Source organism: Talpa occidentalis, unplaced genomic scaffold, assembly GCF_014898055.3.
Source record: "Talpa occidentalis isolate TD23 unplaced genomic scaffold, MPIMG_talOcc4v2.1, whole genome shotgun sequence".
Lineage (NCBI taxonomy): Eukaryota > Metazoa > Chordata > Mammalia > Eulipotyphla > Talpidae > Talpa > Talpa occidentalis.
In genome coordinates this window covers 120,613,981-120,627,296 of record NW_026555331.1, presented here as the reverse complement: position 1 = coordinate 120,627,296, position 13,316 = coordinate 120,613,981, and the positions used below count along the sequence as shown (strand labels likewise).

Here is a 13,316-nt window from a genome sequence, read left to right as displayed (position 1 = left end):
GTTCTACATTATTTGCAGATGATTTTTCACAGAGCTGGAAAAGTGTAAATGAATGTAGAAAGGTAGAACTGGTGTGCTAAATTTAGGATCAGCAATTATAGTTGTTGGATTTCTGAGCTGCTTTTTCCTGCTCCTCTGTAATTTCTAATATAAAGAAAATACTAACTAGGGGTAGTATAAAAATAATTTTTTAATAATGAGTAACGGTTGTTTTGACAATGTCTAACACTTCAGAAATGTATCTCATTATTCTAACTGTATTAATTAAGGTTTCTTTTCTCTCTCCCACCCCCCAATTTCAGTGACAATTTCAACAAGCACCTTCTTTGATGGCTTGCTGGTGACAGGACTATACACATCTACAAGTATTCAGGCTTCACAGAGTATTGGAGGTTCCAACGCATTCGGATTTGGTAAGTTATCCTTACAAAAGAAACCAGTGATTGTGGATATTTTATTCAGTTATAGGTCTTTTTTTGTGAAATATGTTTTGAAAGTATTAAAGTTATTATTTCATGAAAGTAATGCCATGAAGTGATTTTTGTATGTTTGCTTGAAATTGGGTGAATTGAAATAAGTCACATGAATGTATCAACCATGAGTGCGGTGTCATCACACCAAGCTTGATCTGAAGGGTTTGAGTAAATTTCTGTGTTCTGTAATTTAGGTTGTAGGAATGCACTCTGAGGACCATTGCTATCATTCAGTAACCTGTTGTGATAAACCATTCTTAAAACCCAGGAATAGGTAAAAAAGTGTTATATTAAGTTTGACAAGTAAACATTGTATAAAGTGGAAGATATTAAGATTTGTTGAAATGATCAAATTCTGTGAGTACTCAGAAATGCCATTTCATATTTAAAACAGTAAATTAGAGACCTTTAGGTTAGTTATGTGGAGAAGCATAAGGTTATCTGATAGTCAACTGATCCTAAAGAATTCTGTATTTGAGAATTCAAATTTATCCATGATACTGTAGACACGCCAAGTTGGAACTAAGTAGACCCTTTATAGCATCAACAATATAAGTTTAAAATATCAGCTTAGGGCCTCCCCTGGTGGCGCAGGCAGTTGAGCGCAGCGCTGTGAAACTGACCACAGCCTCTGCAGCACCAGTTCAATCCAGGCTGGCCGGCAAGAATCCCACATGGCATGACAGACCTCTCCTGTGTCCCCCACTGCTCCCCTCAGCAGTGTATTTCAGTCAGTCTGCCTGTTCTGCTCTCTGCTCTTTTCTGGTGAATCCTCTCACCCTCCCGCATCTGTCCTGTACCCCAGTTATTATATGCATGAATAAATAAATCTTTAAAAAAATATATCAGCTTATATAAGACCTTACTTTAAAACTAGAAAAACTGCACAGAACTTCCATTAAGGTGAGAAAGATAGAATTGCATTATCAAAGGCGATTATGTGTTCAACATTTTTTTCTGGGGTTTTTATTGAATAAATAGTTTTTACCTGCTTTTGATATATGAAAGGGCACTCCCTCTATGTCAAGTTCCAGCAGGTGTTCTGCCCAGGTGACTCACTGATTTCAGAGCAATAATGTTGATGCTGTATTGTTACCCTGCTGGCAAAAGATGAGGCTCATAGCCTCAGGACTTAAAGGAAACCTGAAAGTCATTTAATCATCCTGTTAAATTATTTGACATTGATAGTTTGTCCTGTTGTTAAAAGATATTTTGATGACTACTTCTAAGGTCTAATTCTCAAAAGAAAAATTCCTTAGGTTGAAAAATTCTACTTTTTAAGCCCCATCTTTTGCTCTGCAGTGTGAAAGGTAAGATTTCAATTACATGTGTGACATATGATGTTCTTACAACCTGTTGGATGACACCGTACCTATAATTAGATTGAGAAAAATTTATAATGCTTCAGGTTAAATTTTGATTTAAGATAAAATTTTTAGTACAAGTATACAATATTTGGAATAAGGTATCCTGGGTTACACTTTAACCCAACTGAGCAAAAACATTGGAACAGGATTTGGATGTTGGTAATTTTTAAATTTCCTTTTGATGTTGATTTAGGGTTGAAAATCAACCTAAACTGTTTCAGATCAGCCCAGATCCTGGGAAACTTGTAACTACAGAGTTTTAGTTACTCTAGACTTAATGAATAGAAACTCTGGACTGTGACCCAGTGACAATATTTTAACAAACATTCCAGGTGATTTTGATAGACGCTAAGCTTTGAGAACCACTTTATACTTTAATGAAGTGGGACAGACAGACATTTATTTACTTTTTTTTTTGTTGAATTGTATTCTTTTAATTGAGGTAATGTTGGTTTATAAAGCTATATATGATTGAGGGGTATAGGTTCATGCCTCTTCAAATGGATGCCACCACATCCACCACTAAAGCACTCATAGTCCCTCACTATGGTCCACTGGGTCCCTTCAACCCTGTCGTTTCCCCACATTCCCCTTCCCTTGTCATACCCTAAGTCCTGTAATCAGACTTCTGAGGTTTGTTTTTGTTTAGTTTTGTCTTTTTATGTTCCACAAAGGACTAAAATCATCCAATATTTGTGTTTCTCCTTTGAGAGAGACATTATTTAACCATATAAATGTATAATAGCAAATCTTACTAGGGGTTAACAAAGAACTGATTGCTGGGAAAGAGTATGGCAGAGAAAAGATCTGTTTGGGAATATAGTGGGGTATAGTTAGGAAAGGCTTTCCTGAAGAAGAGGTATTGAGCTGAGATGTGAAAGATGAGTAGGAATTTGTTGGCTAAAATCTGTGGAAGGTGGGGCACAGTATACCTGAAGTAGATGCGAAGGCCTCAGCTTGCAAAGAAGCTGGCTATATTCTAGAACTGAAAGAAAATTTTGGAGTGACTGAATCTGGAATCTAGAGGGAAACTGAATAAGGCTGGATATGAACTAGAGCCAGACCATTCAGGATTTTGAGAAGGGGAACTCATTGAGGGTTTTGAATAGTTTTTCATTTTAAGGAGGGTCAGCTTGGAGAACAAACTGTAGAGTCAGGACAGGTTGTACCAAGGCTATGCCTCTCCACATAAGTTCAGGTTCTAAGAGGACAGGGCATGCAGGAGTGCAGGTGCAGGCTGGCATGGGCAACCAGAAGCAGCAATGTATGGAGAAGTAAGAGTTTGACTGTAGCATCATGCAGACCTGCTTGCAGATCCAGACCCCAAACTTTATTAGTCATGTCCCTCAGCTACATTGCTTAATGCCCTTAAGCTTAATTTTCTCATTTATGAAATGTTGATGATAATGGCACCTGCTTCATAGGATATTGAGTAGTTATGAGGATTAAGGGAGGTGATTTATCTAAAGGGTTTAACATATAGAAAACACTCGGTAGCACTAGGTATTCAAAAATTGCAAATCTTGATAACCAAAGCAGCTGCTTTCCTCAGTTCAGGACTTGTTTATGCCTCCTTTTTTTTTTTTTTTTTTTTTTTTTTAAAGATTTATTTATTTATTTATACAAGCACTGGGTACAGTTAGAGGCACGGGCGGGTGAGAGAATTCACCAGAGCCAGAGTGGAGAGTAGAACAGGCAGACTAAAGGAAGTACACTGCTTAGGGGAGCAGCGGGCGGTAGGAGAGGTCTGCACACCATGGGGGACCCTCGCTGGTGGCCTGGGATTGAACCAGCTCTGCAGAGGCTTCAGGCAGCTTCACAGCCCAGCCTGAAACTGCTGCGCCACCAGGGGAGGCCCATTGTTTATGCCTCTTAGTGTTGGGGGACCAGTGGTGGGGTGGGGGAGGCACAGTTCTTAAGGTGGAATTAATCTAGAGTTTATAGGTCAAAATGATTTAAGAGGACTTGTATGAATGAAGTTACTATCATTTACTAAAACAGACGCTTTAAAATGACAAAAGCCATTAAGTATAATTCTTAAGTATTTTATAAACACATCTTAAAAGGACAGATAGAATATATATATCACATTGTTTCAGATTTTGGCTAGTAAGCCAAAAAAAATCCACCTGAGAATGAAATTGTTAGAAATTATTTGACATTCAAGCTTCAGAACATCTTCTGTGGTGACTTTGAAAGCTGTAAAAAAATAGTTCACTTGAATTAGAATTTATTTTAATTAATTTTAGTTGCACTTTGTCTTCCCATCAGCATCAACCCTATGTCAGAGGGTTGACTGATGGTCTGAAGAGGCTTCTGAACATAGAGCCCATTGATGTAGTTTGATTTCTATAACCAAATTGCTCAGCTCTTCTATTAGACACTTGGCACTTTTGTAGGGCATGATTTTTATATGAATGGATAGCTCTGTGAGATCATTGTTAAGTTCCAGTAACTTCTCAGTAATTTTCTGTGTATTTATATGAACATTGTTAACAGAGTTAATCTTCCTAAATGATGTTTTTGAATAAAAAGTAGGGTGTGAAATGTCTTTAGATAAATGGTCACTATGAGAATAAAAGAACATTGATTTTTTCTGGTATTTGATTTAAATTTAACAATATTTCTACAATTTAAGGACAAAAAAGATTTAATATGACTAGGGCACAGGTGACAAGGTAAAGGAAACTCTGAAGGTAAACTAGAAAAGAATTGCTGCTTTTGAGTAGTTTAGTAGTTATATTAGGACCAGACTGAAATTATGTAGCATCCTTTGATCTAGAACAAAAGAATTATTGAATACATCATCTATCATTAGGCTTTGACTTTTTTGATGGAATGCTAAGCAAACATGATTTGTTTGGCATTTTCCCAACATGTTGTGAAATTAGTGTTATGTGCATAGCTAGCTGTGATAAAATAGGCAAAGTAAAGCATGTACTTGAGTCTAAAAGTGTACTTGTGAAAGATTTTTCTTTTTTAGAGAGGTAATTTTAATTATACCCATTATACTAAAGTTATAGCAATTCTGCTTTGAATATAAAATGTATGGATGACCAGCCAAAAGAAGATCATGATTATTTTTTTTTAAATAATAAATTTTATTTTTATATTCCCCCATACAATTGCAAACCCCCCATTCTGACCCCAATCCCGCCCCTCCCGCCCCCCACCCCCCAAAAAGTGTCTCTGGTTCATAGTTTTTTGTTGATTTTGATTTTCACTTTCTTATAGTTATTCTTTTTCCTGGTCCCTTATTTAAGTTTTCTAGATTCCTGCTATGAGTGAGACCATCCGGTATTTTTCTTTTTCTTTTTGGCTTATTTCGCTGAGCATAAGATCATGATTATTTTTAAGATACTGTTGTACAAATGTAATACCACTAACACAACTACAGCCTTTTATGCAAAATCAGAATTCTTTAAAATGCATGCCTCACTGACCAAAAATAGACAAATGCCTAATAGTCAGAAATACATTAAAACAATAGCAATGCAAAAGATGACTGTATACCAGCAATGCATGATTTGAAATACCTCATTTTACTTGTCAATATAAGAAAACATGCTGCCCTAGGGAAGTGTGATGTTTAATTATGGATATTTCTTTGTGCATCCCAGAAAAAAAAAATGCTTCCCTCTAGTCTTTAGCATTGAATTCCAGCTCAATCATGTAAATCTTCAAGGCCATTGTAGTCTCAATGAAGGGCTATTTGAATATTCTTTCATACAAAATTGTTCCTTTTCCAGAGGCTGAAATGCATTTTACTCAATATTTAGTATTCTGACTCTAAAAACATTTTACTCAATTTTTGTTATTCTGGCTCTGAAATCTGAGAATTGGGTTTGCAGTTCTGATATGTAGCAGCCAAACTTGAAATTGTTAGACCATTCATAAATTAAACTTTTGTGTTTTGCAATTCCTAGATAATTTTGCACATCTAATACATTAGCCATTTTATCAGTTTTCACATAAACTTCTGTAATTTCTTTTGTTTTTCATTTCTTTTTCTTTGTAAAAATTAGCCATCCTAGATCCAATCATTTATTGTTATAAAACTTGTTAAAAATGGCAAGATTTGATGAAATCCAAATGGGGGGGAAATATAGTAAATAGCTAATATTTTTTCTTTTGAATTTTCCATTCAGTCAAACATTCTTTACTTAAGAATAAAGAGTAAACAACATAAATTTAATACTTTTAATATTATCTATAAAATGTTATATTAGAATTTTTGAACTTAATGATCTGAATTTTTTCAATTTAACTTGACATTCTAACTTTAGGTGAATAGGGATATATTTGCAAAACAAATTGTTTAACTCTTTTAATAAATACTTCAAATTTTAGTAAATCTTATGTTCATCATTAGTTGATAAAAATATACTTTACCAGTAGATTCAGATTATATGTTATTGTTTCATTTCCAGAATGCAAGTTTTTGTTACTACTTTGTTTTATTTTCACTAAAAATAAAAATATAGGGTTTATTAAAACTAAATTTTGGTTCTCTCTCACCTTAAAGCTAAGCAGAACCTTTTTTAACTTTGTCAGTTATCACCAGGACCCCTACATTCCTGGGCATTAGCTACAGTTTAATCGTAGGTGTGACTATGAGGTACACATATTATATGAATATTCATATATTGAGAGTTCAATCTCTGTAAAGAGGGAAAAGCCAGTAGCAATTTCATGAAGTTAAAGTTCTGTATAGTAGTGGTATTTATTAATAAGCTTTTATTAAGCTAAATTACTCAGAATCGTCATGTTAAATTTATTTTGTCTTTTTACAAGTAAATGCTTTGTAAGATAATTGATCAATTTTAAACATGTTGAGGGATTCAAAGGTTGACCTTTTATTGGATATGGTAAATGATCTATAGTTAACAAAAAGACTCCAGGTTAATTAAATGAATTACTCTAGTCAGCGGTACAAGGAGAATAACTGACAGGAGATGAATTTGCTAATAATTTTTCCTACTTACAGGGTATTAGCCTAAGTTTGGTCTTAATTCATTCCATTTGCTATACCAACATTAGCTTCATTAAAAAAGATTACTATCAGCAGCTCTCCTGCCTGCCTGCCACTCTGCAGATGTTTCTTTTCCCTTTGTAAAACAGCAGCAGCAGCTTTCTTACCTACCTGTGACTATACAGGTACCTCTCTTTTTCTCCTTTCCCTAATAAACCTGTCCTTTTAAAATGTTAAAAAAAAAAAAAAAAGAGAGCGAAAGAGAATATTATCTATTGGGTTGTCATAGAAATCATGATGTATTTTTCTGTGTTTTTCAAGCAAAAATGCCTCATGTCTTTTCTAACAACCCAATAGTTGGTGTTTAATATATGACAAAGAATTCAGGAATATTTCCCAATTCTTAAATAACCTAAAAGGTAACACTGTTGAATTAATCATTTAGTAAGTTGCTAAAGCAAATGTTGAAGGGCATGAGATTTGGGCCAGTTGGAGAAAGACAGCTTAGTGCAGTGGTTCATTACAAGACCTCTGGAGTTAGGGTCATCAGCCTCCATGCCTCGTCCTGCTTCTTGCTGACTTGTGTCACATGCTGTCCTTTCATGTTCTCATGATCCTCAGTGTCTGCACTTGTGAAATGGGGATGATAACATTGGATCCTAGTTCACAAAGTTGTTGGGTAGATTAAATGAGATTATCTAATCAAGTGCTTAGAATTTATTACATGCTCAAAATAGGAATCATTTATTTATTTTTTTAGAGATTTGTTTATTTATGTATACAAGAACTGGGGTACAGGCCAGAGGTGGTGGGGGGGGGGTGAAAGGATTCACCAGAGACTGAGTGGGGAACAAAACAGGCAGATTGACTGAAATATACTGCTGAGGGTAGCAATGGGTGGGTCAGGAAAGGTCTGCTGTTCCATGTGGGTTGCTCCCTAGCCGGGGATCGAACTCGTGCTGCAGTGGCTGTGGCTAGCTTCTTAGGTTGTGTCTTAACCCTTTGCGCCATCAGGGAGGCCCAAAATAGGAATCATTTAAAGACTCAGAAGGGAGTGCAAACTCTTCCTTCAAAGTGGGAGACAGAATGCATTGGTGGTTCAAGTAGCACAATGTTTGAAAGAGGGAAGTTGACTTTAATTTAGAGGTCGGGACTCTAAATTAAAAGTCAATCTAAAGTTGACTTTAATTTAGAGGTGTACCCTATCACCTATCCATAGAATTTAGAGTGAAATGAATGTTTGATAGAGTGTGGCTCTCAATTTTTGGATCTGAATGTGTGTGTCAGGAAGCAAGGCCGAGGAAGGACAAGTGGTGACTTTACCTGAGATAGTGTAAGTGTGATGACTAAAACTAGCTAGTTATTATTCGTTCCTGGCAACTACTGATTTAGTTGTTCATCTCTTAATGACAGGAATATATTCTGAGAAATGCATCATTACCTGACCTTGTCATTGTGCAAATGTGATATAGAGTGTAATTATAGCTAGCTGGGATAACCTATGACACACTTGGGGCTCTATGGCATAACGTATTAGAACTGCCATCATATGTATGGTCTTTTGTTGATCAAAACATCATTAAGTGACACGTGACTATACTTTTTGTCCCTATGATTTGCCTCTTTTGAACATTTCATGTAAATGGAATTATATATTATGTGATTTTTTGTGTCTGCATTCTTTTACTTAGCATAATGTTTTCACAGTTTAGCATTGTTGTAACCTATATCAGTACTTCATTTCTTTTTTGTTGCTAAATAATATTCCAGTGTATGGGTATACCAGATTTTGTTTCATGGGTGGATTTTGGGCAGTTCCAAGATTCTTAAAAGGATGCAAAAAAGAAAAGTTTAAGCAATAGAATCAACAAATCCCTTAACTACTCATCAGTGATTCTAAAACCTCTGTAGATCCAAGTTGCTGAGCCTGTTCTCTGACTCATACCTGAAAATGGCTAAACTTAAAAATCAAGATGAATCTTCTTTACCTTCCTTCCTGCTATTCAAGAGATATATGTCACTATGTAAGTTTTTACCCTTAGGTGTTACCTTCAGCTTAAGCCACTAGATAAATAACCAGGCTGAATCAATCAAATTTACTAGTACAGATATTTGGAATTGACACTCATCAACACAGTCCAGCTTCTTCTTGAGTTGTATCTAAGGCACATGCAAACATTTGGGATCTCTGGGCACCCATTCTCCACAATAGCTCAGAGGAATGTTGTGCAGGGAGAGGAAAAGGTAAGAGAGACAGGATGTTGCCTCAGATGCCAGAGCTTCCCAGACTCTTATTTTAGACTTTCTTCCCTACCAGGTTCAGATAGTCTTGGATTCTAGGAAATAATACTAAAAATAGCTAACATTTATTAAGAATTTGCTATGTGTCAGATGTGTTGCAAATATTAACACTTTTGATCCTAACAAATCTTACTATACTCATTCTCATTTTGCAGATAAAGAACCTAAGGCACAGAGAAGATAAGTAACTTGCCTAAGGTCATGCCTCAGGAGTTGCAAAGTCATAACTGAAATCCCTGCTCTATAGCCTCTCATTAAGTAACCCTTAAGGCACAAGCCAGGTTGAATTGCTTTCTGTTACTTCCAAAGAAATCTTGACTGAAAAAAGGCCCTATCTGTTGTAGCCCTGCTTGTCTCTAACCCCCATGTCTTCTCAGCCTCCTTCCATTCTCTTTCTGGTAGGTGTTTCCCAGCACATTTTGCTTGTAATCTAGTAGGTGGTAAATACACATCTATACCCACATACCTATCATAATAATATACACGCAATTCCAAAATTCCAGGTTTTTTTAAACCTCTGTGCTCTTGTTTATGGTCTTGGAATTCCTTCTGCTTCTTTCTGCTGGGCAAACATCCTGCCCATCTTTGAGAACCTCTGTCCCAACTTACATCTTTTATTGAATCCTCCTTTATCAAGCCATTATCACCCCTTCTCTCTGCTCCTCCTTGGTTTCCACTTCCATGGAACTCTTTACTCCTTCCTCCATGCTTCATCCTCTTCTCTCACCTCCACCTGTCATCTCTAACAATCTGTTGAATTTACTTGTAAGTATGGAGGATGCCTATTGGACAATGGATGCCTTGGTGATGGGTGTGGTGTGGTGACACACATCTGAAGGGAGATGATCTGATACATCTGAAACACATACAGTGTTGCAAACCACTATTTTCTCAATTTAAGAATAAATAAATAAAAACCTTTATACCTCTTTGAAGAGATGACCTCTCACCTCCACTCCAATGTCATATAACAAGTGTTCAATAAATATTTTTTTGAATGAATAAACCAATAAACTCTGAAGATTTACAGAGCATCTTACTACAGATCTGCTGTTAGTAAATGCATGGGTGTGTAGCAATATATAGGTGTGGACAAAAGAGAGAGACTATTATGGTTTTTACATTTGATGGTATTTCTGCATACACACATATCTATATACATAGATTTAAAACTATTAATATATAAACATGTGTAAATTTCATCATCAAAGATTCTGGGGAAATTGGGCCTCCCCGGTGGCGCAGCGGTTGAGCGCTGGGTTGCGAAGCTGCCCGCAGCCTCTGCGGCGCCATTTCAATCCCCGGCTGCTCCCCGGCCACTGGAGGAAGGTCCCACATGGCGCGCAGACCTCTCCTGCCGCCCGCTGCTCCCCTCAGCAGTGTACTTCGGTCCTTCTGCCTGCTCTGCTCCCCGCTCTGGCTCTGGTGAATTCTCTCACCCTCCCTCACTTCTGACTGTACCCAGTGCATGTATAAACAAAACAAACAAATAAACAAACAAATAAAACATGCCTCTATAAAAAAAAAAAATTGAAAAAAAAAAAGATTCTGGGGAAATTTATGATTTTACCTCCCACTTTATCCCTTTCTGTTCTGGAGGTGGCTGGCACCAGTGCTTTCATATAGGAGAGTGATTAAGTGCTTTCTGTGGACAAAGAAACCTTCAAGAAATTGTTTAGTTCAGCCTTATAGCGTGGGGAGGGTTAGTGTCTTAGTGACACATACTAGTTAAGTTCTTTTTCTGCCTCTTAGATCTTCCCAAAAATGATGAGTCTATAATTTTTTTGTGAACATATTCTAAGATTGAATCAAGTGAAATGATCAGGGAAGATTTGCTTGCACATATGTGTAAGTTTTAACTTTAGTATCTTGCTCATAATATCTTGTATGACCAAAAATGATAAATGATTGTTAAAAAGTAATTAAGTCACTTGTTTTCTTGCCTTTAGGCAAAAAGAAAAAAACATTCTGTGTACAAGATTCATTCATTTTCTAGCCCCTTAATAATTTACTTAATTTGTGTCAATTTTCTCTGGACACTTCACTGGTGCTAGATAGAAGAATCTAGTCCTGAAATATGCACAAAAATCTTGCATGTACTTAAAAAAGTACCCCTAAGGAGACTTCTGTCTTGGCTAAGTGTAACCTTATTTCTGTTATTAAAGAAAATATTTTCCCTAACAACTAGGCAGTGAATGAACAAGGTCATTGTGTGGGGTACTTTCCATGTGTTCAAGTCTTTAAGAAGAACTCTAGATAAAAACAGAATCAGGAATACTTTTCTCTCTCTTCAAATAATAATAATAATAATAATAATAATAAAATGCCTTTAGGAATTGTGGGTCTTTGCTGATAAGAGAGACTTGTGTTTCAAAGAGAGTGACACTTCAGAGTATGCCAGACTGTCCATTTTAGCAGGAGACATGGTGATTCTTAAGGGAATTAACTTCAAAGGTTGACTCTGACCTATCAGTCATTCTGCTTGTAATGTAGTTTACTTTTGAGCTTTTCCAGTCCTTTTTTTGGTTTTCAGATAATGATAAATGGGTTCATGTTTCATGTTCACAGTAATTGATTTATACATACCCTTGGATAAAGTTGGTTACTTTTCTGGCAGTTAAATTTAAGAATAACTTAAAATAATTTTATTATGTTATTACTTCTTAAAAATGATTTTGATAGTTATCTTTAAAATATTTTTGAAAAGCATTGCCTAAAAAATAGTTCTGAATGCATCACAAATAGATGTAACTTGAAATTAGATGTAGGAGTCTACTAAAGGAACTTCACCAGTGCTGGTTTTGTTTCTTGTCTTCTGTTCTACAGTTAGTATTCAACCCTCTGATGCTGAGACTTGTATGTAGCCTAACAGACGGGTAGGCTGCTGTTTGAGGCAAGCACACAATTAAATTGGTGTTTTCAGGGCTATGAATGTCAGACTGGAAAGATACTTACTAGTGTGGGAGTTGCCATTTTGGAAAATAGAATAGCAAAAATTTTAATATTTTGGTAAAAGTTCAGACATAGCTCCCCTCTTGCTTTTCTTCCTACATCTTTTCATACATCAGAACATTGTTGTTATTATTTAGTTGTTTAAGTTCTTCTGAAAAATTCTTCTCCACATTAACTTTAGAAAACAGCAAGTTAAAAGTAACATAAGTGGAGCTGTCAAAGATCATGTGCTAGGAAGATGTTTTCTTTATCCTTAGTTATTTTCTTTTAAAAATAATGAATTGCTTGTACTATAGGAATATTTTTTTACCTTGACTTTTAACCTGTATGATTTGATAACATTTCAAGTGATAATAACAAAAGTGGACAGAACCTGTTACTAATAAAGGAAAAACTCAATTGGAGTTTGGCTTTCTGTTCCTAGAGAATGGGGCAAATACCAGATCTAGAATAATTACAAGATTGATGAAGTTTATCCTTCAAGCCCTAACCTACTATCTTTTCCTCCCTTTGTTTTTGTCTTCTTTTGAACAAGGAACTGATATGGATCATATCTTAGAGTGAATTTTAAAATTTTGTGTTAATAGTAGCTTTTCCTTCATGTTCTTGCGAACTTATTGTCTCATAATGTGTTAATAGGTCATACATGGGAAAAGATTATTGCAGTATGACAGCTGGAAATATGCTCATTAGACAAAGATAAACAGTACTTAGAATCCTTTAATGTGTTTTACTTTTTGAGCTATAATTCACATAAGTCCAGTGATTTTTAGTATATGTTGTGTTTCAGTATATGATAGTTGTGTTCTACAACCATCACCACTAATTCAAAAACATTTCCATCATCTTTCCATCACCCCCAGAAAGTAGTCCTTTACCTATCTCCCTTTTTCCTCTCCTCTGGCAACACTAATCTACTTTATGTCTCTATGAATTTATCTATTCTGGATATTTCATATAAGTGAAATCATATAATATGTGAAATTTTGTGACTGACTTTAACAAGTTTTCAAGATTCATTCATATTAAAGCATATTGAAGAATGAAGTTCCTTATGCTTGTTTATAATTGTATAATATTCCAGTGTGTGGATAGTCCATATTTTATTTATCTGTTGATGGTCATTTGGCTTGTTTCTGCATTTGGTACTATGCGTAATGCTCCTGTAAAAATTTGTGTACAAGTTTCTTGTGTGAACATATATCTTACATATTCTCTTGGGTATGTACCTAGCCATAGAATAACTAGGTC

At 35.6% G+C, this 13,316-nt stretch overlaps 1 protein-coding gene across 1 annotated transcript in view; it reads left to right on the top strand.

Moving 5' to 3' along the window:
* The window catches only part of RELN (reelin), a 436,933-nt gene that overhangs the window by 61,724 nt on the left and 361,893 nt on the right, over positions 1 to 13,316 (top strand). The window contains exon 2 of the mRNA XM_037511284.2: positions 303 to 413. Within this exon, the coding sequence (XP_037367181.1) occupies positions 303 to 413 (111 nt within the window). The remainder of the gene's footprint in view (positions 1 to 302; positions 414 to 13,316) is intronic.